General features: G+C 50.0%; 1 protein-coding gene across 1 annotated transcript in view; it reads right to left on the bottom strand.

Annotated features, from left to right (window-relative positions):
* COL27A1 (collagen type XXVII alpha 1 chain) overlaps positions 1-27,600 on the bottom strand; it is a 163,049-nt gene that overhangs the window by 36,453 nt on the left and 98,996 nt on the right. The window contains exons 26-37 of the mRNA XM_009935398.2: positions 25,082-25,135; positions 24,213-24,266; positions 20,623-20,676; positions 11,854-11,907; positions 10,859-10,903; positions 10,644-10,688; positions 10,367-10,420; positions 9,511-9,564; positions 7,019-7,072; positions 5,335-5,388; positions 4,505-4,558; positions 2,907-3,014 (exon numbers count right to left, since the gene is read on the bottom strand). Of these exons, the coding sequence (XP_009933700.2) occupies positions 2,907-3,014; positions 4,505-4,558; positions 5,335-5,388; positions 7,019-7,072; positions 9,511-9,564; positions 10,367-10,420; positions 10,644-10,688; positions 10,859-10,903; positions 11,854-11,907; positions 20,623-20,676; positions 24,213-24,266; positions 25,082-25,135 (684 nt within the window). The remainder of the gene's footprint in view (positions 1-2,906; positions 3,015-4,504; positions 4,559-5,334; positions 5,389-7,018; positions 7,073-9,510; positions 9,565-10,366; positions 10,421-10,643; positions 10,689-10,858; positions 10,904-11,853; positions 11,908-20,622; positions 20,677-24,212; positions 24,267-25,081; positions 25,136-27,600) is intronic.

The following is a 27,600-nucleotide window of genomic DNA, read 5'->3' as shown; positions in this document are numbered from 1 at the left end:
GGCTGTGCCTGTGCTGGTTTTTGTGGCAGATCTCGCAGAGGATGGATTGAGTTGATATTCCAGTTTCCAATCCTCAGCTGAAAAGGAGGGGGTTGCAGTTATCTCTAGTGATTTGCATCTCTGAGTTGTAAACTTTACCTTGGCAGAAATCTAAGGAAGATCCCAATCATATTTGTACACTTTCTCCATGGGAAGGTAGTACAAAAGTCTCGAATTAAAAATGGAAAAGTTATTCGTACTTCTGTCAGAGGACTTCCAACTTTGAATTACCTCAGCGAGTACAGGAACACCAGCCTATACATTAGGTAACGGCCAGGCGTTTGGCAGAGGAGGCAGTGCTATCTGGAGCCTATGTGGGTCTCTGAAAGTCTGCTTGAGTTTACACTTAAGGATATACAAAGAAGCATATTAAAATAGTAGATGGAAATACAGCACTCTGCAGTAAAAAAGACCAAAAGGGAGCGATTATGAGCAGGAATCTTGGCTCTATTGACTTTTTTTAAAATAAAACAAAATACGGCATCATGTTCCCAGGGACATGCTGGCAAACAGCAGGGACAGAGTCTGAGAGAATCTACTATATTTTATACTTTATAACTTAATATGGCTTTTGCATGATTTTAGTATTTTTACTGGTTCTTAAAACATGCACAATACAAACACGTGAACCAGCCAGAAGTACAGCACATGCAGGGCGGCTGTCCGGCCATGCCAGCCTGCAGCTGGGAGGGAACTGGGGTGCTGGGGAGCACCCCTCGCTGTGGTATGGTCCCAGCCCCGCGAAGAGCTCCCTGTGGGCACCAGGGGCTGTCGCCAAGGATGGCCTTATTCGGGTCACAACTACAGCCTTAGTCTGCACTTTTATGGTGCTGCACCACAGTATTAAGCCAATGTTTCCACTTTTCTAGTCGAGTCAGGGCTCAGATCCCAATCTCAGCCCAAAAATAACACAAATCCATCCCCTTTGCTGCTTCCATCCCCTCACACCCTTCTCCTTGCCCTCCTTTTAGCCAGAAAAACAACACACTTCAGCATCGAGCATCCACCCAGCGCTCAGAGGTACCTGCCTGCCCTGCTGCCTCCCACCCATCCCAGGCAGCGATTTCAGAGCTGCCACTGAACTTGATCAACCTTGGGCTACTTGTTCTTCTGACAGCCCAGGGCTGCTCGCGTGGCTCCTGGAGACACGTGGGGTGGGAGCCGCTGTGTTCTCCGGCTGCACGAGTAGCAAGAGCTGTGCCATGGGTGAGCACGGCTGCTCCAGCCAGGCTGGCTGCACCCGACTCAACTGGCTATCGCTTCACAGAAAGAGCCTCATGAGTCCATGCCTCCAATAACTTTGATCCACAACAATAATTACCGTGAATAAATCATGTCGTCAAGTTGATGAACTCCACGTTTCAAGCAGAAGGGCCTGACTCGTCTTGCAGAGCAGCCCAGTGGGGCACTCGGCAGAGCTACTCTCTGCCTGGCACCACCGAACGAGCCCCAGGCCAGACCCTGCCCAACCCCTCTTGCCCCACAGCTCTCATCTCAGAGCCAGAATCACAATTTTTCTTTCTAATGCACTGAGATCAGACCTCCAAGTGAACCAGACATGCCTAGGATACTCACTGAGAATTCGGGAATAATTCCCTGCTAATTTGTTCTATTTATTTTCTATATTTAAGGAGGAAACCTTAGAAGGGAAAACCAGAAGTAAGCAAGTAATCACCAAACAGAAGTGAGGGAGGGAAGAAGCTCACCATTTCCAAACTCCAGGCCAAGACCAGCTGTGACAGCCAGGGGAAACTCCGCTCCTCACAGCCCTCTGTACATCCCTCCCTGACACCCTGTGAGGTGGACCACTTTACAGATGGCCACACAAGCCAGTCAACAGCCAGCCACACAAGCAAGGCTACATAATCTGTCCCAAAGTCTACACAAAGGCTGTGGCAGACCAGAGTTGATCCACACCTCAAGTATGCATCCCAATCAAAAGACCAAACCTTCTCCTGGATGTAGTTTTTTACAAAAAATAACATACTTTATGACAACATTTGCAACAAGTCACATCTTGGACAACCTCCTGCCCCAAGCAGACTGTCCTTGTTCACTGTCTGCATCTCCCTCTCAGTCTGACCCCAGGTGTTTTGCTGCAACACAGCATGCTCTGTTACAGTACTATTAATGTCTACATTGACTACTGCCCTTGGAAAAAAGAAGGAAGAAGAAGGAAGAAGAAGCAAGAAGAAGGAAGAAGAAAGAAAAAGGAAAAAAAGAAGAAAGAAGAAGGAAGAAAGAACAAAGAAGAAAAAATGAAAAAAACCCAAAAAAAGCAAAAAAAAAAAAAAAAAAAAAGAAAGAGGAAAGAAGAAAGAGGAAAAAGGAAAAAGAAAGAAGGAAAAAGAAAGAAGGAAAAATGAAAGAGCAAAAAAAGAAATAAAAAAAAGTCTATTTATTTCTTGCTAGGGTTTAAATGAAATCCAGACACAAGAATGCAAACTTTCTTTTGTCCTCTTGTTGCAGACGGATCTCGTCCCTTCAGACAAGCTGGTTTGCCTTCCGCAGCCCAGAGCTCGGTGTGTGCCAGCTCTGCCTGGATGCCTGAGCTGGGGAGCAGGCACTGCACCTCTGGGCTCATGCTGCATCGTCGGGAAGGTTAAACTCAACTGGCTTGCTGGGATTTAGACCAGAGCACGCAGCCCTCTGCTGACCTTTTTGGGGCTAGATGCAACTGCTAACTGGGGAACCAGAGTGCAGGCGGCTCTGTGGAGAGCGCAGGAGCTGTGCTGGGCCAACACCCGTGCCCCCGCGAGCTGGGATACACGCAGGGCTGCCCGTGCAGCGCGGCGAGGAGAGCACTATTGCTGCAGGAAACCCACGGAGCGGCTGCGGGGGCGAGCGGGCTGGTTTTGCAGACTCACTCTGACACCTGTGATGCCAGGATATCCAGGAGGCCCTTCTTTTCCCTTCAGTCCTTCACTGCCTTTTTCTCCTTTCTCTCCTTCCAGGCCTTGCTCTCCTTTGTCTCCCTGCGGAAGAGAGGAGGGCGGGAGCTTTTCATACCCACACAACACATGGGTCACTCTACATGGCTCTTGCAAAGAAAAAAACCCACCACATAATTAATATTTCAGGAGTCTGAGAGGAAGAGAGCCTGCAAGCAAAAGGATGAATGAGGATGAGTCATAATACACTTGACATTTAATAAAATGAGCAAAATTAGGTTTCTTTTTTTTCAAGTCTCTTGGCTGGAGGAGAAGGAACTCCCCCATTACACAGGGTAATCCGAACCCCTTTGCTTCTCCTGCCATAAGGCCTGAACCTCCCACGTGAATGAGAGACGCGGACAAGATCTGAAAGCCTCCCTTGCCTCACCCAGAAGCCCTGAGCTCAGGAAGCTGAACAGGACGAGTTTCTCTGGAGCGGCCGCTTGGCTCTTGCTGCCAAATGGGAATCAGCCCAGGGCTCAAATAAACGCTCTGCGCAACAGTGTCGTCTCGCCCTGTGAAGGATTTGTGGTCCGAGCAGTAGGTATCCTGTCAAATCATTGTTCTTATAATTGATGGCACAAAAATTTTATGGAGACAATCAAAAACGCTAATTCTGTACTGACAGCAGCGCCTATGCTTGTGCAACCAACCAGCCTTGGCAGAGCTGTTCTCCTCCTGCACCTGCGTTAGTGCGAGCGCAGCATCTCTCCTGCCTGCACAAATGCTCCTGCAGCAAGCAGCAGCTCTGCTGCTGTCCAGAGACACATTCAGGTCGAGAAGGTCTGGTTTGGTCCAAGAGGTCTCAGGGACAGTTAGCGGTGGCAAGAGAATGCAGAAGTCTTGACTGTCTTTAAGGAGAAGTCTTTTGGTCCAACATTCAGAGATAAGCAGAAGCAGAGGCACATGGCAAATAGTTTAACTAGAACGAAGCAATAAACTGCATTGTTGTGGGACCGGCTGCTTTTTCTTTCCATGGAAGAAAACTGTTGGCCTGTTTGGAAAGGCCAGCTGTGCAGGGACAGAAATCAGAGTCCTGTTCCAAAGGCAAGGTAGCAAGCTCGCAGCAGCTAGATAAAGACTGCAGTGCAAGCCCTGAACGAGGACCTGGGGCTTTGCCAAGAGGAAGGGGATCTGCTTTCTTTACTTGCAAACAACGTTCTTGTCAGTGGTGCAGGGCAGGGTGATGGACAATTCTTGATTTCCCCTCCCAGGCCCAGGAACTCCTGATTAGTTGGAAATTTAATCTGTAAAGACTCAAATAAACCAGACAAATCACTGGATTTTGAAGAAGTTGACCTTTTTGGAGATCTGATCAGATGCCAAAAATGTGGGTAGAGGAGTGAGAAAGGAGGAGTCCTTTCTGTGTGCTTGCAGAAAAAAAAAAAATCCTTGGAAGGAGCAGGGCAGAGGCTTATTGCACACAGGACCCAAAAACCCCCTTGGCTTCAACCTGGCCCTGGGAATTACAGGGCAGAAGCTGCACTGAGATGGGCGTGAGAGCTGAAACATGCCATGAGACTGAGGTTTACCTTGAGACCGTCCGGCCCAAGTGGCCCGCTGTCCCCTTCCAACCCCGATTCTCCCTGCAAGACAGAAGCGACCAAACATAAGGCTGTGCCCAGACATGTTTTGGTTTCTTCCCCATGCTTTTGGGAGCTGACTCACGGCAGCAAGCTGGGCTGCAGCGACAGGAGCCCAGCCCTGCTCTTTGACACGTGTCCTGTCTCATACCCTAAAGTTGAACAAGCTCTTCCTGGACCAAGAGCGGGAATTCAGCTTCTCGATTTATTCTGAGCCATAGTTTCTCCTCCAGGGACCCCGCTGCTGGCCTGCGGGAAGACCTCTTTCTCTGCGTTGAAAAGGGGGCTCAGTCTGTGTTCATTTAACCTGAGCCTTCCCCGTCCCGCTCCAACTGACCTTAGTCCCGAGACGGGACAAAAGCCACCGCCAGCTTCTTCCCACACATCCATCCCATCCCCGGCTCCCTCCCACGTGTGCATAGCGTAGCCAGTGTTTCCCTGCTCAACGCCCGCCTTCGGCTCCAGCGTCTCCCTGCCCCGTGCGGACTGCAGCCTCCCGGCGAACAGCCCGTGGCTGCTCCCCGCTGCCCCGTTCACGCGCAAGGTGGTCACAGCCCTTTGCAAAGCTGTGGCCTCGGAGAGGCTCACGGGAGCTGGTGAGCTCAAGCTGAGAGGCTCTGTGAGGAAGGCATTTCCACCACCCGCAGAGAGGAAAGAAGGGATGGAAGGGTTATGGGATGCCGGGAGCAGGGGCTCTCTGCCCAGGCTGCGAACAGGGAGCAGAGCCTCTGGCGAATGGATGTGGCACAGAAGCCCGACCAGAAGGTGACGGCACTTACTCTTTGGCCAACGAGGCCTTGCTCTCCAGGGACTCCCACCTGGCCTGGATCACCCTAAAAAGAAGGAACCACAGACATGGAGACAAGCTGTTTACCGACGGTGAGTGAGCATGAAGGACTTCCCATTGCACCCCTCACATACAAACTTCTCCCATACAAACACCTTCACTTCCGTTTGTAAGGGGGTCCAAAGGACAGGTTAGCATCACGAGGGCCAGCGCACACCTCGCAGGCTCTGTTGCAATGATGCTCAGGAAGACAGGGGTCCAGGAGTGGTTTGTGCTGCCCGCAGCTGCAGAGCCAGCAGATATTCCCTCGGCATGGCCCCTCGGCAGGAAAAGCAGCAATGCCAGGTGCAATGCAGTGCTGCAGCAGACACAACTGGAGCAAGGGAGAAGAAAGCTGACAGCTCTTTGAGCCTCAGCGTGACTGAGGAGGGTGGAGAAGACCCTGAATCTTTGACGGCACCAAAATAAGTGAACTGAAGGCACCTGGAGCTGGCAAACAAATGGATCTTGGTGACAGACTGCGAGGTTGCACTGGGGGCACAGTGGCCATAGGGCAGCTACCTCCCGGGTGTGCCCATCCAAGCTAATGGCTTTGCAAGGAAGAGAGCTCAGGAAACGCAGAGGAAGAAGGTGAAAAATGTTTGACCTGTCCATACATCTCGTTCCACAGGAAACTGGTCTGCGAGCGATAACTGCCCAGAGCAACCCAGTCTGTCCCAGCACCTCCCAGCTTCGGAGAAGGAGCGACATGGGGCTCTCTCTCCCTGACTCCCCTTCAAGGACGTGTTGCGCTGACAGCGGGTAAAGGGGTGTTTATGCAACTCATCTTGTCCTGTTCCCGAGGAGGGCAGGCAGGAGCATGGGAGCTGAAACACTCATACAGTATCAGGATGCCAAAGACATGGTAGCTCCAGTGAAGTGTCAGAAGATTTGCCAAGGAAAACATGGCAAAGGACAGGGCTTGGGATGGCGAGTGAAGAACAGCAAAGAGGAAATTGCATTTAATCCCCACATAGAGTCTGTTCAAAATCTCTCCACACAGGAGCGAACCTTCAAACCAAGCAGAAAGGGGGTTAGGATAAAATAAAAACCCCTCTGAGCTGCTCAGCACAGGGATCTTATTCAAACAAAGTGATGGTTTTTATAGGCCTTTCCATGTGGACAAGAAGGTGCATTCATGGCTCTGGAGCAGGGCACCCTTCCTCCATAGCCATTGGAGGAGTTCAGTCCCCACAGAGCTGAGGCTTGGAAACTGTGGCAGGACCTTGTCTGAGGGTATTTTTAAGTTTGGGACATTCCTAAGACTCTTCTTGTTTCAAATTAGAAGCTGTCTGGATCTCTGGGTCTCGAGGACTCCTTTCTCCACTCAGATTTTGGATCTGCAGAAGAGTTGACCTTCATTTCCAAGGCCCTTGACAGCTCTTGAGGAAGAAGACCCCTGGGAGGGTGCTTCTCCCCAGCACTGACTGCCTCCCTCTCGGGATGGGGCTCAGGAATTTGTAACCAAGGGCTTAAAGTTAATCTGATTTTATCTTTTAAACTTTATCTTTTGTTGAATATGCTGTCTGCTTTGGCTGCTGGAGGGTGAACCTGCAATGTTACCCAGTCCTGCAGGGACAGAAGTTGCTATTATCTCCCTGGTCTGACAGAGAAATTGCATTAAGGGTTTCTCTTACCTTCATGCCAGGTTCACCTGCAAGGCCAGGTTGTCCCATTGAGCCAGGCGGTCCCTGGAAGAAAAAAAAAAAAAAAAAAGAGAATGAAAAAACCCATTGTAACCAAGTAGAAAGCAAGATCAAAGACATAATTCCTTTAGCAGAGCCCTCCTGGGACAGCGTAGCCCCGGTTGCAATGTAATCACCTCCCTGGAGCTGGCTCAGGGCACGCAGCATCAAAGAGCCCCGTACCCCTCGCGCCTGGCTCCCGGGAGGGCTCTGCTCGTCTCACGCCTCCCCTCTCCCCAGCCCTGCGGCAGCCCCGCAGCCTCCGCTGCCAAGCAGCTCGCTCTATCTCCTGCCAGCCCCTCTGCTTTCTAAGGTTAGTAACCACGCCAGCGAACAGCCCTGTGAGTAGTTGGGAAGGAAGGGGAAAGGTCCAGAATTAGACTTGAAAGCCCTTCAGAAGGGCCCGGCAGGTTGGCTGGTACAGCAGATAACAGAAGTGCTCAGCTGTGCTCTTGCTCCCTGCAACCCCGCTCCTCCAGCACCGCCGGTGTGAGCACATTCCCCGCGCCCCGTGTCTCGTGTTGCTCAGGGCTACGCGCGAACGCAGCCGCAGCGGGTTGCCCTGCCTTTGCAGGACCAGCTGCCCCGGACCACACAGCCTCGAGCCAAGCCGTCGGCCCCATGCTCCCGGGGAGGCAGGGGTGCAGCGGTGCTGCCAGCTCCGGGACAGCTAAAGGGAGCCAAGAACAGCAAGGTTACACCAAACCCTCCAGCACAAACTTTGGCCAGATTGGCCTTGACATCAATCACCCACTTTCTCTGGCTGTAACAGGCCGGCAAACATCCTAATGCGAACGACGGGTCTTGGACCAGAGACCCCCGGCCCAGGGCTGCTGCCAGGCTGTACCAGCTGAAAGCAAGCGGCTGGCAGATGAGATAAGATCAGATCTATCTGAGCATAGACCCTGGCAGAGGGGCTTGACATCCCTCGGAGAGCCAGAAATGAGCCTCTGACCTGGAAAACTATGGACAGTAAGAGGGAAGATGAGAGAACGACCTTGCAAACTGTTACTCAGTGTCCAGCTGCCATGTGCAGCCTTGCGACAGAGGGTCATGTTCATTAGATACCTTTGCTACAGAGGTCAAGTGGGAGCTTTCATCTTTGAATATTTTCTAGTACCTCTGGGAAGCATGGGAACTGAGAATCTGTGAAACAAGCCCAAAGATGGGACAGCAAAGCCTGTCTTTAAAGGATTTGAGTGGTTTATTTACTTACGATATTTGCTTTCCAGACAACAATCTCCCTTCTCTTTGCAGTTAGGAATAAAGGAAAAAAGAGCACATAATCAAGGGAGCACTCGGCTGCCCAGGGAATAAAGCCAGTTCCTAGCTTGCTGAAATGGATTCAAGCAGAGGAGGGAGCAGGGCGCTTGTCAGGTTTACGAACAAATGGTCAAGTCATGCAATGAGAAAATTCAAGCTCCAATGAAAGCAAAAATCCTGCTTCGGTTTCTCCAGAAATGCCAGTGCAGAGAAAGGCTCCTGGAAGAGTCACAGATTTGAATAAAGCTCTGTACTTTCTTGGTTGGCAACTTCCAGAGTGGGTTGGTAGCAGCTTTCCAGCTCGCTGGTGTGGTTTACCACGCTGCGAGCTCCAGTCTAGCAGCCATGAGAATGGAAACTTTCATGATTCACACACTTTGCAGTAGACTGCATTAAAAGGCACCCTCACTGCTGTTTTCACAACCAAATGAAACATCATAGCTATATTACAGCTCGGGACCTACGGAAAGGAGCCACCCAAGGGAAACTGGCACTTCAGGTACCTATAGCCAAGGCTATAATACTTCAAGCGGAGTGAAATCAAGCGAGGAGTTAGGGGGAAACCATGGAGGCATCTCTGCGCTCCATTGGGGCACTGCTTGGCAGCTGCTGCTGCTTTGGTTATGGTGTGTTTGTGCCACTGCTTCATGGCAACAGCAACCCAACAAGCACAGTCAGCAGCAAAGGCATTTCCCCGAGCTTCCTCCACCGCTGCAGCGGCTTGTGATGGGGCTGCCACAGCAACCCAGGCTGGCCGACAGAACTGCGTCTTGTCAGCAACGGCACCAGCGAGGGTGAAAGCAAAGACCAGTGTGCAGTTTGAATGGTTGCTGTGTTTGGTGCTTGATTCTGCACCCTGGTGCAGAAAGGTGGTCCCTGGTGTGGTCGCAGAGCCATGCCTGGGACATGGTTGTTAGCGTGGTCAGCTTTGAAACGTTTCTCTTGTTGTCAAGATGGGTCTGCACATCTACCAACTGGGTGCCTATGGGCTGTGATGAAAATGATGCTCGAATTTCTGATTTTTACTGCTTGCTTTGGAAGCTGACTTTCAGACTTGAGGGAGATCCTTCCTGCTAATGTCCCCAGGTGTGGAAGGATGCGCCTCTGCACATTTACTCCTCCTTCAGTCCTGCTGCTCTCCATGCAAGGGGAAAACAAATAGGAGCAAAGATCAGACCTACCTTATGCCCAATTTCTCCCAAAGGCCCAGGCGGTCCCTGTGGTCCTTGTGGACCCTGAAAAACAGAGACACAAAGCTCTTTTCATACAGCTGTTCTCATTTCTGAAGAGCCATCACTTCCATGGCCTCCAAGATAAAACACCAGTTCCCTCCCACATCACAGTGGAGCTCGGCAGCGTGCAAGAGATGGGCAGTGAGATGGAGAGCCCAGGAATGGGTGCGCTGAGGCCCCGTAACAGGCAAACAAGAGCCTAGAAGGCCCTTCATTTTTTGTGGCTCCCACCTAGAACTGCAGTTGGCAACTTGAAAATGCCCGGTTTACCCTCTCCCTTCACAGTCCAGGTCAGTCCACACAGACACAGAGAGCAGATGACCCCTCCTCCTGCTTCAGTGGTCCTGTTTGCCCTCCTTGAGGTCTGCGTCTTCACCTGTCATCTCCCAGTGCCTCCCCCAAAGCCGTGGACTCAGTTCTGACACCATCAGCTTCCCTCCTGGCCCCCCTTCAGCTCTACCCACCAGCCCAGCCCAACTTTTCCTGTTACATCTGACCCTGTCGCAGACCCAGCCATGCCCTTACTTTCTCCCTCCCCTGCTGAAATCCAGCCCAGGCTGTATCCTACACTCTCCCTGGCTGATCCATAGTCCTCTTTTGCTTTCCAGAGGTCTGACCTTGTCTTTTCTCATGCCTCCGAGGACTCTAGCCAAGTCTTTCACATCTCTGACCATGCTGGAGTTGGCAAGGACAGAGAAGCTGAGAATGGGAATGAGTGGTGGGGAAGAGACAGACAGAGGAAGAAATGAAGTGTCTGTGGGTGTGCAAGGAAAGACAGATGAAGAGAGAATGATAAGACACTTGCCGGGTCGCCTGGAGCCCCTTTTGCTCCTGGAGGTCCAGAAGGTCCTTGGATACCCTAGAAAAATTAAAACCACCAAGGTCAGCTCCAACCCCATAGCAATCCCTCATGCCTCTTGGCAGTAACATGCATCTCATAAAAGCTCCACTAAAAGGATTGGAGAGGTGGCCCTGTAAGTGTGAGACACTGCCCAAATTCTTTCTCCTGGATCAGGACTCCGAACTTATGGACTTGAGTGAAACCGAGGTTATGAAGGGAAGCACAAGGGACGGACACTTACTGGAAAGCCACGTGCTCCTGTCTCCCCCGTCTCCCCCATCTTCCCCTGTGAACACACAGTTACAGTGATTAGCAGCTCCAAATGCGCTGAGACTCCTGCGGCGCTTTGGCCAGGAGAAGCTGCAGTTCCCTGGGCACTGTGCACGTGGAGGTACCCCCGTGGGGGACTGACACCATGCTAGGCTCGGCAGGCACTGCCTCTCACAGGGGACATACCTGCAGCCCCTCTGGCCCCAGCTTGCCTGGCTCCCCTGGTCGACCCTGCAAAGTAAAAAGACAAAGACATGTTGGCAAGAGCACAAACTGTAATGGTGATGCTCCTCTGCCCCAGCCCACCTGCTCTTCTGTTTTTGGGCATCAAACACCGCTGCAGCTTTTGAGAGGCCAAATGCCCGACGTCCTGCCCTGAGGAACACCCTACCCAGCAGGGACTGTGGGCAATGGGCTGCAGGACCGAAGGTTTTTTGAGCAAACCCTGCTTTGCAGGAAGCTGGGATTCTCAGGAGACAGCACAGCCCTGTCTAGCAGGGCATGATATAAGGGAGATTCCCCATTTCAACTGCATTCCCAGGGCCACACGTGCCATGCAGGGGATGGAGTCTGTGGCATTCAGTGGTTGGACAAGGGACCAGCTCTGCCACACTTCTCTCATACCAGGCTGCTGCCAAATGCACCCCTCTCAAAGCCTGTCATGGAGAAGGCTCACCTTGGATGAGGGTCTGTTCAGGCAGGGCATCTGCCAGGCTCTCTTTGCACCAGGCATCTCCTGCCTTGTGATTTTTCCTGTCCTGATCTAATTAACATGAAGTACATCAGAACAGATACATATTCCTTTAGGCAATATTTTACCAGTCGTGTTAAATTGCTCTTATTTTTGTGCTATGTTCAGATGCAACAGTTAAGCGTGCTCACTGTCAGTTAAAGGTACCCCCCTTCCCGTGAGGAGCCCCATTATTTCAGCAGAGGCCCTTTTACATTTGGGGACTGCCTCTGTATTCGGGGTCTCAGACCCCAGCAGCAACGGCCCTGATGCCCAGGTTGGACAGATTTTATTCTGGCTGCACAAAAGACTCATCCTTGCCGGTTGATCCTCATGGAGCGATTGAATATCCCCTGTTCTGGGAGGAGGATGTGACCTTGGTCCTGTCCAGGGCATTTCACAACACAGCTAAGAGCAGCCTTGGCCAACCTGGCCACCCACTGGCATTCACCTTGACACCTCGTGACCCTGGCTCGCCTATTGGTCCATCAGGCCCTCTGGCACCCTGGAAAAAGGCAAAAGAGAGGCAAAAATAAGAACACAGTGTATATGTCTCACTGGAAAACACAGCAGTCACCCTAGCTTTGGTCACCAGGAAAGTCCGTGAGATCAGTCCTGGCTAAGCCAACCTACACCTCGTTGGGTTGAGCACAGCAGCTCAGAGCCCTGGACTCAACAGATTGCTTCTGTGTTTTATTGCTTCATTTCTCACCATTTACCAGCACACAGCACCAAAATACTTTTTATTCCTGTTAAACCAACTACCAACCGCAAACCAAAGCCAGAGGAGAAAGGCAGGCCAGAAACAGCCTGATTTTCAGACAATGGTTACCTGACAAGAGTTTTGCAATGCACAGGCTTGGATATCAAACCTCTTCCTTCCTAGAAACCCTGCTTTTCCAACTGTCCCTGCCCTTAACCCTGGGCATACTACACTGTTGAATGATCACAGCAAGGGCAATAAAGATACAAAATATACAGAGGCACACAAGCCCCCACCAAGCAGTACCTTCGCAACTCTCCTGGGCCCCAAGGTGCTCGCAAAGAGCAAATTGTATTTGCTGGCAGCTGGACTCCAAGCCTTCAGTTGCAGCTACCTGCTCTTTAAAGAACTGGCTTGCTGTTAGGGACCAGGCAGGTGCTCATGAATATGGATGCTGGGAGGAGTGCAGCCAGCCATCCCTGCTTGGGCACGTCTGGTCCTACGCCCGGCTTCTACTCCTGGCTCCATGCGTTCGTGCAGCGGGCATGAGAACCTCAGGAGGTGCACGGGACTTGCACGCTGCTGCTAATGCTCAGGGCATGTACAGGAGTCCAGACCGTGAGCGATCCTGGATGTGATCAGCTAAAACTGAAAAGCTTGTGGTACGCTCAGGCATCCTTGAGGAAGAGTCATCCTTGTTCTTGCAGGGGGTTCAAAGCAAGGGGAGCACTGGGAAGAGGGGATAGCTGTGATCTAGCTTTCAAGCTAATTTCAGAAGAGCTGAACGTGCAGCCCTTTGCACCGTTCGAACCCTAGAAACCAGTGCGTCACACTGACAGAGAATAAACAGAACCATGGGCAGGGAAAATAAAACAGTAAAAAAAGGACATGTCAAGAGACTCTATTTTAACGCATGTCATGTTCATAACCAGGCCATGAGCTCAGTTGGGACTCTCAGGCGCTACTGCAATATAAATAATAAATAAAAACACAGAGTGGTGTTAGAATGTAGTGGTAAGAGGAATCCTGAGAGCAGGCCAACACGGAAATAGAGAAAACAGGAGCCAATGTGCTTAATCGGGATGCAAACCGCATGCCAAAAGTAATAACAGGGCTAGGGAGCCAATGCACTAGAAAAGCAACTCCAGTATGACAGGCAAAGAGAGAGCCTCACAAAGAAAGGCAGCATAACAGCAGAAGATGTATAGGAAACGTAGCCAAATTATTACAGCAGACAAACATTGTCAATATAAAATAATGTAAAAGCTTCTACTGTGCTTGGCAAAACCCTATGCCGCTGAGCGTACCAGAGATTAAATAACCAAAAGCCTGTACTGCATGCCAGTAAGACACAGCTCTAAAGAATGCTCAGCCTGGTCTCCAGGACAGACGGACGGAGAAGGACTGTGCACCAGACGGGAACACCACAACCAAGCGGGGTTTCACAGGTTGGTGCTTTGCTACGCCAAGGTAATGGCAGCTCTCACCAGCCCTAGACCCCAGGCGTCCCGGCTCATGCTGGTCACTAGATCAGAGAGCAGTAAACACCAAAAGGTTTATCAGTCCATGTCCCCATAAACCTCAAAGCACAGTGTCATTAACCAGAAGGTCATTTAAAAGCCTGGCTACTAACAGCTGAAGCCCGACAGTGCTATAAGTTGGAGTAGTGGGAGAGCAGGGCTTGGGGGCATCTGGGGAGCTGCCTGGGGTGACTGGGACACCCAGCAACCCAGCAAAACACACAGACCTGCCCTGGGCTGGCTACTGGGCTGCCCGAACAGAGGGGAGGCGTCAACATGTGCATGGCACCGGCACCCTGGGCAAGCACCCTGACACCCAACTTCTCATCCTCCCCGGAAAACAAACTGCTCCCCTCCTCCGAGCAGCTGTTCAGCTATTTCGTGGAATTACATCTCTACTCTCTGAGATGGCGGGGTTCCCTGCTTCTCAAAAAGTGCTGAGGGGAAAGATTCAGCAGCTCAGCCCCGGTGTTAAGAGAAGGAGGAAGCAGAGGCAAGTAGGAGACCAAAATGACAGTTATGACCCAGGTTAGAGGTTTCCATTCCAGGACAGATGCTGCTGGGGGAGGAAAGCAGGATGCCTCTGGCCCCTCCAGGCCCATCTTCTGTAGCCTGTCCTGTCCAGCCCCTTTGCCAGTGCTGGGCTGCTTTGAGCTGGGTGGGGGCTGTTGGGTGCCCTCAGCCCTCACTCAGCGCTGCAGCAAGGGCGGCAATGGCTGCGGGTCTCAGCAGTCCAACCCAGCAGGGCTGGCTGGCTGGGCAAGTGTTTACGGTATCCTTGTTTCTTCCAGCAGAGCCCCGTCACCAGCATCGCAGGATCTGCCAGGGCAATCTCACTTCACAGCAGTCACCTGCCTAATCCCATCACAACACATCTCATCGGCATCTGACCAAAAGAAGGAGAAACTGACCTTGTATTCACAAATGCATGTGGCAAGCTTCATCTTCTCCAGCCTGCTGGGCTGAAACCCAGGATAAAGGCTTCCCCTAATTCACCCTGACAGGAAAAGCTACATTTAGTCAATTAGTTAAATGTTTAAAACTCCCTTTTACTGACAAGACTGGTTAGAGATGAGTGAGTGAGGTCCTGGCAGCTCTCCAGGGAGCATCCCATGCCAAAAGCCGCAAGGCGCAGCATGGTGCCTTCCCCCTGCAGACCCGGCGGCTTGGCCTTGCAGGCAGGGCTGAGCACAGCTCCCCGGGCTCCCCCTGAACCCTCAGTGCTTCAAAATCAAACAAAAAGCTGGGCATGCCTATCCTGAGCATGGCAGGGCAGCGGGACCAGGGAGAGTGTGTAGAGAGGCACCTCAGGGAACGTCATTCTAAGGGCATACGCAGCACGGACCCGTCCTGAAAATGGGGTAAGGAGGGCGCAGTGAAAGGCATGGCTTTATCGGTGTTTGCATCTCTAGGAGCCCATGAAACGGAGAAGGAAGCTTTTCTTCAGTCTGTGTTAGTATTTGTATGGCAGTACACAGCTCAGGAGAGGTCCTGCTGGGCCAGCGCTGTTCAAACAGTGCGAGCTCCAAGTAGCTTTACAATGTAAACAGGAAAAAAGGAGGGTTAAATCAAGATCTGTCCGCTCCTTTGCACATGGGCAGCCAAGGAACAGAGGGATACAGGTTCATGGCTGATGAAGCATTCAAAAACCGTCTCAACTGCTTCACCAAAGCCAGTAGGACAGGAACATGTGGCTCAAAGGCACTGCCATGTCCATCTCAGAGCAGCTCACCCGTGGTCATGCAGGGAGTCACAGCACAGGGACGCTCCTGGGCAGTCCCACTGCTGCACGTGAGCCACAAGACCGAGCGTCATCGCTCACTGTGACCTAAACAGATGAATTTCCCCTTTTGGTTGTCTTGTCAGGCAAGAGAAGCCAAACTGGTATTGCGCAGGAAATCACAGCTCTGTGACCCTGTGTCCAAATGCCGATGCTCCAGCTGCAGTAGGTCACGCTTGCGCTGAGGTCTTGGATCTCAGCACGCAGCAAGACACTCAGGGCTGGGCAGCACCCAGCACTTTTTAAATTCTAGTTCCAGTGTCTTACATGGGCGCATTTCTCACTGTAATCCCTGTGTAGGTCCCCATGGAGCTACGCAGTAGAAAGCTAGTACTAAGTCCTTGCAAGTCTCACCCGCAGTCACATTCTGCCGCCTGTAATCGTGAGTTATTTTTAATGTAGGCTCCAGCAATGACACCAAAGCAGGGCACAGTGCCGCACGACCAGTGAGCACACGGGTCAAGGCAGTATTTCCCTCAGACACGTGCAATACTGAGCAGCACCATCAGCAACCCCAGACTAAACGAAGTGTTATGGTGTTGGCTAGAGATGAACACTGTCAGCTCACAAATGCAGGGGAATTCAGCTCCAGGCTTTGCAACTCAGGTTTACTACTAGTCCATATGAGTCAACAGAGCTATACCCTGCTGCTAGAGCAGACAGCACTCCTGCAGAACAGAGCTAAATACTTAGCAAGGTGTTTCTGCAAAGCAGCGCTGCATTTCCCCCTGTTTAAACAGATACTCCGAGCTCAGAGACAGTCACCAGCCTCTGAATAGAAAAAGCAACAGCACGAACAAGCAGCCAGTAGCTCCCTTCCAGAAATCCAAAGCTTCTTCCTTACCTCTTTATCCAAATATTGACATTTCACTATCATAGTCCAGCCAAACGAAAAGCAAGCAGATGCCTTGACCAAAGCTGAAGGGAGTCGTCACTGGCCATAGATCTGTAGCTAACTTTTCCTCAAACACTTCTAATGCTTTTTCAGCCAACTAGAAAAATCCCTGGGAGCAAAACAATACACCTCCACTTTTTCTCCATGAACAACTTGTCATCTAGGCCTGGAAAAAGCAACTATTTTCAGGTTTGCTTATGTAACACTGCTCCATAAATTCCTAGCACTTACGAATTCCCGCTGTCAGTGAGGCATCGGGTCGTGTGGCAGGGCGACAGTGGTCCCCTCCGCACAGAGCGGTGGGGCGCTGGGAGGGCAGCTCTGCTCGCCTTCTCTCTTCTTCCTAGCCTTCACCTGGGCAATAGTTAATGCAGGAGCCTGACGACTGAATGGCACGGTGGAAGACAGAAACATGCTTTGGGATTTGAAGAGCTCTTCCGAGTCGCCTGAGCTAGTTACCCAGCATCCTCTCCAGTGAGAGGATAAAATGCCAGGAATACTGACAGACACCTTGGCCAGAAGAACGTGGCGAGGTAAGACACTTTACAGCAGGATTTCAGGTGCAGCTTTGTGATCTGAGTTGCAACGTCACGACTCCAGTCAATATTTAATCTTTGCAGAGATTATCAGTCAATGCCTGGGCTTTTTGGTATCGCTGTCCTCAGTAGAGGATGCTGGAGACCACATGTTTTCCTGCTGTGAGGCACTGATTAACACAAATGTGCTTTTGAATTTAAGTGAGATAGGGTGAGGGACTTGCTGAATCAGCCGCCTTCAAATTTAAACCTTGATTTGGTTAAATAATTAGGTTTAAACATGTGCATAGCTGTCACTAGCTGAATGTTAAGCACATGTCTAAGTGCTACGCTGAGTACGGATGAAGGGAAATACGCCTGGGCTCACATGTCCAAGTTTCTTGTCCTTAGGGAAGAGGAGCAGGGAAACCGCATTTGTGGAAGATTGTTCAGTATCAGCTTGATGGGCTGAACAAAGACTTGGGAAGAAACAACAGCCTTGCCAGGACTAAAAAGAAGGTTAAAATTTGTACAGCATTTTCTTTTTAAAATTTGTACTTAAATCTTGACAATACAAAAATTATCAGAACATAAATACAGACCCCCAAAAGTCTCCATTGTTCTTTACAATTAAAACCATATTTGCTATATACATTTCCTTCAAAAGCAAAATTACTTTAATGAAGTATCCACAAACAGAGCTCATGGAATCCACAAACATCTGGCGGAGGCTGCATTCATGTTTCCACTCTGAATTGAATTATGTCCCTTTTGTAAGCTAGGACAGACAGAGGGTAATGTCTGAAATTACAGTTGGGGATCATTTACCCATCCTGAGAAAACCAAGAGCTGGAATAGCAGGACAAACTAAGCAAACAAAGAATACTATGTGCCTGGAACATATTCTGAGAGTATGAAGAGAAGGAAAACATGAGAGACATCTACAGCCCAGAAATCCTCCAGGCAGGAGATCTGCTGGTCCTTACAATACCGACCTTCCCCCATCATACTCACTGAAATCTGTAGGATTTCAGAGCGAAGTCCAAGTTCCTGCTCTCTGCTGGGGATCTTAGAAAGGATGTTTGTGTCTCTCGCAAATTCTGTATGGATTCTATCACCACAGTGCTCAGAGGCACCAAATCCCCACCACGCCACAGCCCCGCAGCAGGTGCTGAGGGCAGGATCAGCGCAGGGCACCAGCAGCAGATCCAGCTACTCAGCGCACGCTGGTGGAGCCTTACCCTTCTCTGATACCAATGTCCTTAGGGCAAGATCAAGACCTTAACGCACCCTCATGCCTGGGCATTGCCTCCTGTTCTTCCTCCATGTTCTGCGCATCTTGGGGTGACTTTCTGTAGGGCTCTGCAGCCAGCTGGGATGGAGCCACTGCTGAACTTCTGGTTTTCAGGGATGGGATGTGCTTTGAAGTCTGGGTTTCCTCAGTGGAGGAATGTCTGGGGGGAGTGACTGGCACAGGGTCTGCCATCCTGAACATCTGGAGAGGAACCACAACCCAAGGCCGTGAAGCTGAATGTCTCTACCATGCGGTACGTTCATTTTGAGGATGGACTGTGCTGGTGGCAGCTGGTGTCTTGCAGGATTTCTCCTGAGGGTTTGTTATCCTCTCCCTGGATCTAGCTACACCTAAAGGCAGGTCCCTGCTGTGGCAATGAACCTCCTTTCTTAGGAGCTGAATCCAGCTTTGCTCTTGGTTTTACCTTGTATGACAGTAAATATCCCCTTTGTCATTCCTGACAGTACAAGCGGAGCTGGAAACAGCCTGGTCGGCTGTACTTCCCTTGTGGGTTGAGGACTTTGGGCCAATGCAGATGTAGGAAGCCGAAGAAGATTAATGCGAGTGAATCTCAACACAGCTCAAGAGCCAAACACTGCAGTTGCACGCGTCCGCCTGCCGCAAGGAGAGGCTCCGTGCCAGGGGATGCGGTTGGCATCGCCGGCTGGCAGCGGGGAGGAGGCAGTGCTGGGACTCCTTCTCCGTCACTGCACACATTAAAGGCACTGGCAGAAACATCTGATCCGCTCGGAGGACCCACCTCTCCAAGAGCCCGCGCAGCCGGCAGCCTGGCTTCATTCAGAAGGTGTTTCCTGTTCAGCCCTGCACTGTTGTTTTACCTTGAGATATTTTCCAACATCCATTCAAAGCCTCCCGTGAAAGAATACCTCCAGCTTCTCATCTGTCATGATCATGGATGTCCCGGACAGCTCAGTTAATTGCTGCTATGTAGCACAGAGAAGCCTTGCTCCCGGGGGACCCTCTGAGAGCGGAGCTGGGGCATGAGATCCATGGGCCTTCCCACCAAGGAAAACAGCAGCAAAGAAGCTTTTTTTCCCAGCCACAAGTTAAAAGCTGAACACTGACATGCATCTGCTGGGCTTGGTGTCCTTCTAGCTGTGCTTTTAAAGCTTAAAGCAGTTCCAGGGTACGTAACTCTGTGGTTACAAAGCTTTCTATCTGGTTATTCCATTTCCGTTTCCTGGTCCCAGCTATTTGAGGCGAGTATTAGCTCTGGTGTAGGGAAACATATGCCATCCTTGGCTGTCCTGAATTCCCCAAGCAGGGGTTGCAGCAGAAGCAGAGACTGGAGGTTGGTAAAATGTATAGTTTACTCCAGCCTACGTCTTTGAAAGTGAAACATGGAAACAGGTATCTTAAGATCCTTGGAGGGAGAAATGCAAAATATGTTGTTGTTGGGGCCTTCAGTGGAACCCATGTGCGCTTGCTATTAATACTTTGTAAAGCAGCTGGACAAGGATAAACAACCCAAAGCAGAGATGCTCCTGCAATAAATGTCCCCTTAAAGAAGAAGAAAGATTGAAGAGCTCAGTGGGACATGGGCTGGATGTCACAGGCAGGAAAACAAGCAGCTTTGGCAGGTCTAGAGGTCATTCTGCTGTCGGCTGTCACCCAAACAGAGCAGGAAGAAGCACACATGAACTGACACAGAGGGCCGGTGAAATATTTATCCAGTGTAACAGGCACTTGTAGCACTGTCAGTGATGCTAGTTAGTACCATTACCCAGCAAGAGGCCGCGGGTCCGCTCTTCCCAGGCAGAGCAAGGATTCACCCATGCTTTACAGTGTGGTACTGTTCAGATATGTATAGATAAAATCAAGGCTTTGTGTTATGGGCTGGAAAAACCCACAGAAAGACACAGGACATGCTTATAATTTGATCTACTGACATGCAAAACACACCTTTCTCACAACCCCACAGAATGCTGCCAGAAGGTACTAATGCTGCGAATTGAAAGGGAAGACATGGGGAGAGCAGGCTGTTCGCCTGATTGTCAGCTCTCTTCTCGCCTGCCTCATCTCTTCATTCTGTTTCATGGCATAACATTTCCTGCTTTATCTGCCTCTGGTTAACTCACAACACTCCACATCTCAGCTGCTCTCTGTCCCTTGGCAGCAAAGGCACTCTTCCTGGTCTTCTCTCTGCACCCTTTCCCCCAGCCCAAACACATCTCCAGATGACTAAATCTTCACCAACCCCACCAGAAGTGTCCATAAACACTGTTTTGACATTGCAGCTGCTTGGAAAAGACAAGCTGGACCACTTCCATGATAACCTCTACACTGGGACACCCCCCTGCCCATGCACATCGCTTGCATTCGCAGCCCTGGTAAGACTTCAAGGACTGCAGTCTTTATACACTGCAGAAAACTGGCTGTGAAGGTGCTGCCCCAGCTGCTGCTGATCTTCACCCCCCAGATCAATCCACTTTAGATTGCTATTCCAAAGGCTGAAAGAGGAGCAGGACCAAAAGCTTGTGGAAAGTGCTTACCCTGCGGCCTTTCATCCCTCTTAACCCTGGCGCACCACGGACTCCTGCCGGACCCTGGAAGGGAAAAAGGGAAACAAAATGAAGACGGAGCGGGAGGAAGGCAGCAGCTGTTGGTAAGACCCCACATCCCTGCGTGATCTGCAGTGGCCTCAGACACAGACCCTTGGCCAGGCTGGTTCATGAAACTCTTGCCAAAGATATTACCATATTTACTTGTCTATAAATGGTCTTTTTTATAAACTCACTGATTGCCTTTGGATTATGAACACTTAGGCCAAGGATCCTGGCTGAGGTTTGTATGTTTAAGTATCTGCAGCCTGTTGTCTGCGTAAGTGGTGTGGTTTGAAGAGAAGTCGAACATCCAGAATTCCCTCCGAAGCTATTAAAAGCAGCTGTTGCTCAGTATCTGTACAAAAATAATAATACCCAGGATCTGTTTTTCAGTTGTACAAATACAGAATCAGACACCTCATCTTAGGTATCCAAGTTTGACCTTTTTAGCCAAACATTGATTTTATCTTCAAGTAACTGTTGCCCTGTTAGTGTTGCATAAATATTCGTACTGGCAGATAGATGCTAATTTCATTTGAACTGTTGGTGCTGCAGATCATCCTGTTCTCACACTTACAGAAAGGTTTCAGGTTGTCTTTTAACCTGGATTTGTACAGGCTTGATTCATTAATGTGCATACTGAAAATGCAGAACACCACTAAACAGATTTTTTTTTTCTGCTAGAATATTTATCAGTTTCAAAAATTAAAGGATATGTTCAATTAACAGGATTTATTTCTGTATTATAACTTTAAAATCCCATATTTAAAGTTAGTGCCTTTCTGCTGTCAGAAAAGCAAACCTCAAAATGACACATTCCATTCTTACTCTCTCAAACATTCCACATCAAGTTTTGCTATTTGTATGTTAATAGATTTTACCAACTGTCAGCCCTGAAAACTCCACCAAGGCTCAGAACAAAACTGGACTGTGATCTTCCGACTGTTTGTATCACTGCCGCTAATAAAGACTTTGCTTTTGGAACGGAGGTATCCTTCTGCATGGCATGGAAGATCAGAATACAAATGCTTAGCTGTTCTTGCTCAGGACGGAAAAGTTAGTCGACTGTAACTATATTTGTAATCACAGTAAATCCCAGTTTTGCTAGCGAGGTCAGTAGCGACTGGCACAGACAAGCAGTAGATGTGTCAGATGTCTGTTTTATAGAGATTTTTATGATAAACACATACTGAAACGAAATTCTTTGTTGGTATTTGGAATATCCTCTTGGAAGTCTCAGCCTATCCCAAATAGCTTATGAAAATGCAAGCACAGAAATGTTCATTGTGATGGCAAAATGTCGAGGAAACAACTAGATACCATGCTGGGAATTTCAAGGAACTGCTTAGGAGAAGATGAGTGACTTTTAATATACCTATACGTATACATTATTTTCAAAACTGTGTATGATCACAAAAGACGCACCACGATGGTAAGCAGGAAGAGGGAAAAGGAATTCACAAGCCTCACTGAGCTGAGATTCAGGGCAGTGCTTCCTACCATTGACTATACCTTTGCTCCCCATTCCCAGTCACGGTCTGTTGAATTAATCAGCCATCAGAGCTGCTCAGGCTCACTGCGTAGCTTAATCTCAAAGATTTTAACAGTTTAGGACTAACAACAACAGCATGCCTCAGGTCTGGCTTGAAAAGCAAGTAATGAATGTTTGGTGGAGAAACAGGCAGAAACAGCTGGAGTTAATGAGTGAGGACTTAATATTGGGGGATTATTTGATTTACTGGCTTGTGGGGAAGTTTGACTTATTGAATTATGACTTTTTGAAATGCAGTCTTGGAGGAAACATTTTGCTTGGATGAACTTGCTGGTTATTTGCCTGCAGGAGAAAAGGAACTGAAGTGGAAGTGCCTGGGGACGGAGCTCTACAGAGAGGTTTCAGCGTCTCCACTCAGAGCTGATGCCTCTGCTCATACTGTTGTCATACCCCAGTGAAGTAAGACAAAACTCAGCCTCAACTACAGGTAACAGTGGTGCACGACATCGTGCTTCAGGACTGGGAGCTCTTTGCCACAGGGCCAGTGCAGAACCTCCCCCTGCCACGGGCGCCCTCCCATCCTCCCCAGTGCCCACAGCACGGTGTAAGCAGGGGGTCTGCCCAGTGCTCCTGCCATCCCCAAGTCACGCAGCAGATGACACGCTGGGAAAGTTGCTCAAAAAGGGACATCTCGAGATATCCAGCTGCCTCCTAGACTTCTGTCAACAGCAACTGCTGCCCTGAGGGGCCACGGAGCAGCTCGCTGCTGGGGGCTGCAGGCAGCAGCATGCTCGTTTCATTGTAAGGGCCTGACGAGTGCCACGTTGCTGCTCCTCAGTTAGAGGTGGGTCACCCCAAGATGCTGCTTGACCTCAGACCTTTTCTTTCCCTCACCTCCATTGATTTGCAGCTGTGCAGTCTCTCCCCAGCCAGCAGCTGGCTGCAGCCGGTGGGCCCAGAGCATCCCCGAGCTTCCCACAGTGGGCAGAGCTGCTGCTAATCGGAAGCCAAACCTTTGGCACTGCCCAGGCTTTTCGTTACTGTGATCTTCCTCCCTGTTAACAACACTGTGGGAATTCACACACTGAGCAAAATCCATTCCCTCTACCCGCCCAGAGCTGCCTTTCCATCAGTTCCAGCAAACGACACGCAGCGGCATCCATGCTGCTGGGAGAGCCGGAGCTCTGTCTAAACAACGGCTGTGGGAAATGGGAGCCATGCTCAAATCTGCCTCCACACCAATTGCACGCCCCAGGCACAGCCGCACGTGTGCCAGACGAGCCCATCCAGACACAGCATGCATCTGGGGGCAGCTGCTCCGCGGCTCCTCTCCCTCCAGCGAGGGTCTCTGAAAACGCACGATGCAGTCACTGCATGAGGCACTGAGCACACAATGCAGTCGCTGTATCGCACGATGTGGCCACCATACTGCCAACAGTTCCTACCAGAAATAAAGGGCCTCACAGAATCACAGAATGGTAGGCGTTGGAAGGGACCTCTGTGGGTCATCTAGTCCAACCCTCCTGCCAAAGCAGGGTCACCCAGAGCAGGCTGCACAGCACCGCGGCCAGGCGGGGCTGGAATATCTCCAGAGAAGGAGACTCCACAACTCCCCTGGGCAGCCTGGGCCAGGGCTCCGTCACCCTCAGAGGGAAGAAGTTCTTCCTCATGTTCAGATGGAACTTCCTCTGCTTCAGTTTGTGCCCATTGCCCCTTGTCCTGTCGCTGGGCACCACTGGAAAGAGTCTGGCCCCTCGCATAACGTCTTGAGCTAGCGAGCTCATGTCCTGCTAAAAGATCAAGGCTGGATTATGAGTTTTGAACCCTTCTGTTAGGGAAATCAGCTACAAAAGTTTGCATTAAGCATCAGATATTTTTGTTTTCAGCATCTCTTCCCATGCTGCTCTCATCCATGCCCCATTCCTTTCCCAATATCTTTTGTTCATATCAAACTTAAACCAGCTGGGATGCAGTTGCTTGACTCAGCCCATGAATGCTACTGATTTTTGGTGTGTGGTGTTACGAGGTGATGGTAGCCTTTACTTACCGTTGGTCCAGGGATCCCAGGAAAACCGACTCCTCCTGGTGTCCCGGGGTGCCCCTGAAAGGGAAGGAAGATGACACCTGGTGTGAACTCCCAGCATCTGTTCAGCCCTTCTTCCTCCAAGTGGGAAGACAGGAAAAAAGGCATCGCTGGTGACTTGCAAGGTCAGGCAGGTCGGTTATTTGTCAGGGTAAAATTGCTCAGGGGCAGATGGAGATGTCCAGGCTGCCAAAAGCCCAGCTCCAACCTTGCTAGCAATATAAGCAGATAGATTTTCTGAACAGCCCAAAAGAATTGGCTGAATTAACATGAAAATCTGTCTTTGGGTCTTGTACCAGGGTAGACAGGAGAGAAGTGTCAGAGCAAGACAAGATCTTGTCAAGGTCGCCTCTGTTACACTCCTAAACAAGGATCCCCAAATAGCAGTGCACACAGCCCAGCAAAACACCACGAGCGTGCTGCCCAAGCAGCCCTGCATCTCCGGCTGCCCCTGGCAACTTGGTGGGATGGGAACAACAGAGGTTTGGAAATCCCTTTTCCTGGACCATGTCTGTTCAGCTGCCGGGATGACTGGAAACAGGCAATCCTTCAGGTTATCTATGCTTGACACAACAGGTCCTCAGCTGATGCAGCTGCAGAACATGTGTTGAAACCCAGTGGTTCTCTGAAAGGGAGACAGCTGAACAGGAGAGCTGGGGAGAGATTATACCTCAATCCCCGGTCAATCAAATGGCCATTCCCATCCCCACAGAGACAGGAAGAATTTGCAGCTATTCTCATGTAATCAAAAGATCAGGAGAAGATGCACCCTTCACTAGGGCAGAGGGAGGAAGGCAACAGCAAGAGCGAGAGAATGCAGACTTACTCCTTACCATCGACCCCTTGACTCCTGGAGGGCCTGGGGGTCCCACTGAGCCACGGTCGCCCTAAGAGAGACACAGGTGCATGGGAAAGAGTGAGGACTTCTGCTAACAGGCACTCTGAGCTGCCAGCAACTGTTATCCAGAGCAATGAAACAACTAAAAGCTCCACACATTCCAGTCTATGCCATCAGATTTCTACCAGAAAAGCTTCCAGTACAGAATAATAATCGCCCTCTTCCACGTATCCATCTCATCAGAGTAGTTATGGGACTACAGCAAGAATTAATTAATCCTCCACATCCCAAGAGAGGGGACTTCACTGTTGCCATCAAACCACCGAGGGACAAGAAACAAGCAATGCACTTAAGACCACCTTCAACTCTGGACAGTTCTATGACTAGATCCCAGGAGACCTTCAGCCCTTCCCACCCCAGGCACGATATCTCTCTCTGTTCTGCAGTATCATAATCCCTACACGTTCTGGCATTTAGAGACACGGATTTGAAAGCTGTGGTCATGAGGCCCTGCTGAATCACATTGGAAAAAAACAGAGGTGCTGCCTGGAATAGATGGCTGGTGGTTTCAGAAGGAGACCGCAGGCGTTTTGGGAGGACTCCCTATCCTGCGGCTCATACTGAGACCACATTGCAAACAACAATGATCCGAGGCCTGCGTTCACAAGAGGTTCGGAGCTGGATGCCTCCACAGCCCACCCTAAAGATACTATCCCTTCTAAAACAAGCCATCATTTGGCATTAAAAAAGTTAACGTACCAAAAAATCACTTCATAATTCCAGAAGTCTTACTTATCCCCACATGCAGAACATCTCACTTCCCCATAGCACATCCTTGGCCCTACAGCTCAGCCAGGAATGGAAGACGAGGTGAAAGCCTCCGTGAGCACGACTGCGACCCACAGACGCAAGGCTGAGTTGAAGGCATGGCTCTAGCGACGGGAGACTGGCTTCTCCCGTTTGGAGATGGAGCCAATTCCTGTCACAATTGCCTGTACTCTCCTTGGCAGCCCCAGTAACGCACCGGGAATGAGGTGTGTTATGTTTGTGTGCTTGGGGGGATGAGGAAGGAGGAGTTAGCAAATGCTGCCAAGTAGTTTACGCCCAAAATCTGACCTACCTTCCAACAGCTAAAGTGTAAGGGGAAATATTCTCTGGGCTCTAAGCAGCTTATTAAAAACAAACCCCAGAGTTTGTGTTGTCACCAGTTGGCCCCTGTAAACCAATGTGAGGAATTTTTTTTCACCCCTGAATGCATGGATTTTATTAAGTATGTATTAACTGTATTGTTCTCTTTGATAATCTTTGGATTCTACTGGCTTCAGTCTTAAGTTTTGCAGCTCTCAGAATGGAGATTGCTGACTCAGCTATGTCTAATGAAAGCATATTTCCCACTTCATTTAGCTCACAACAGCAGAGTAAGCTGTAGGATGCTATGCCAGCTGGAGGCCTGGTTGAGGTTTTGATTTCATGATAGTTATTTCTGTCATTGGTAAGTTTGTCCTGGTAGAGAAGTCTGATAGAAATCACAGCTGTGCTGAGGATCTCCTAGGGCAGATTTTCAAAGGACAGCCTGGGTTTGCCTGGACACCAACGTAACATCATCGTGTTACAGAGTCGATCTGCAAGATGAGGACAGCTCATGTGGTCAAGGCATTGGCACAGAAGTCACAGGGCCAGATGTGAATTTACTGGAGTGAGAAAAAAGATCTTCTCACGCCTCCTGCATGGCAAACCCCTTACTCCCCGTTCAATTCAGGGCTGCAGCTGCCATTGAGACAGCTCACTCAGGCACCAATTTTCTGTGTAACCACCTTGGACACACCGCAGACTCTATTCCTCTGTTTTCCTTCTGTAAAGCGCAGCCCACGTTACATCGCTCCTTTTACTTCTTGTGTGCCTTGACAGCTTGGACTGAGCCTGCTCCTGCTCCTGCCCTGCCAGAGACCACCAGTGCCACGGGCTTTCCAAAGGCTGCTGCAGACAAGCAATAAAACGCATTTGCAGCGAACACAGTGTAACTGTCACAGAGTCTTGACATCATTACCCAGAGGACGGGGCTTGAAGTAATAAAAGTGAGAGAGAGAACTGATGTGTGGAATGCATCAGTTTATGCTCCTTACTATCTTTATAGCTGGACTGTGAATAATTAAACCACCAATGAAAACCAGCAGTCTGCAGCTGAGTTACAACGAATGACATAGATGATTTGTCTTTGGAAGCTACCCCTGAATAAAATTTTTACACTTTAACAGAAAATAAATTAATCTCCATGTACATTTTTATGAAAAATACAGCCATTTTTTTTCCTGAAAGAAGCATGTATCTGTACTGCACACAAGAGGGCACCAGCCCTTAGCAGCGTGCCCAGTGCAGCCACAGGGGCAGCTGGATGGTATAGTCCTCATGAAATGAAAAGGGAAATACTTGGACCAGCTTTGCTCAGACAGGTGGCTGCACTCTTGTATCTCCTCTGCACCTGAGGAACCGCTGAGATGTCCCGTTCAGTGTGGG

Source organism: Opisthocomus hoazin, chromosome 19, assembly GCF_030867145.1.
Source record: "Opisthocomus hoazin isolate bOpiHoa1 chromosome 19, bOpiHoa1.hap1, whole genome shotgun sequence".
Classification (NCBI taxonomy): domain Eukaryota; kingdom Metazoa; phylum Chordata; class Aves; order Opisthocomiformes; family Opisthocomidae; genus Opisthocomus; species Opisthocomus hoazin.
This window is presented reverse-complemented; position numbering and strand designations above follow the sequence as displayed.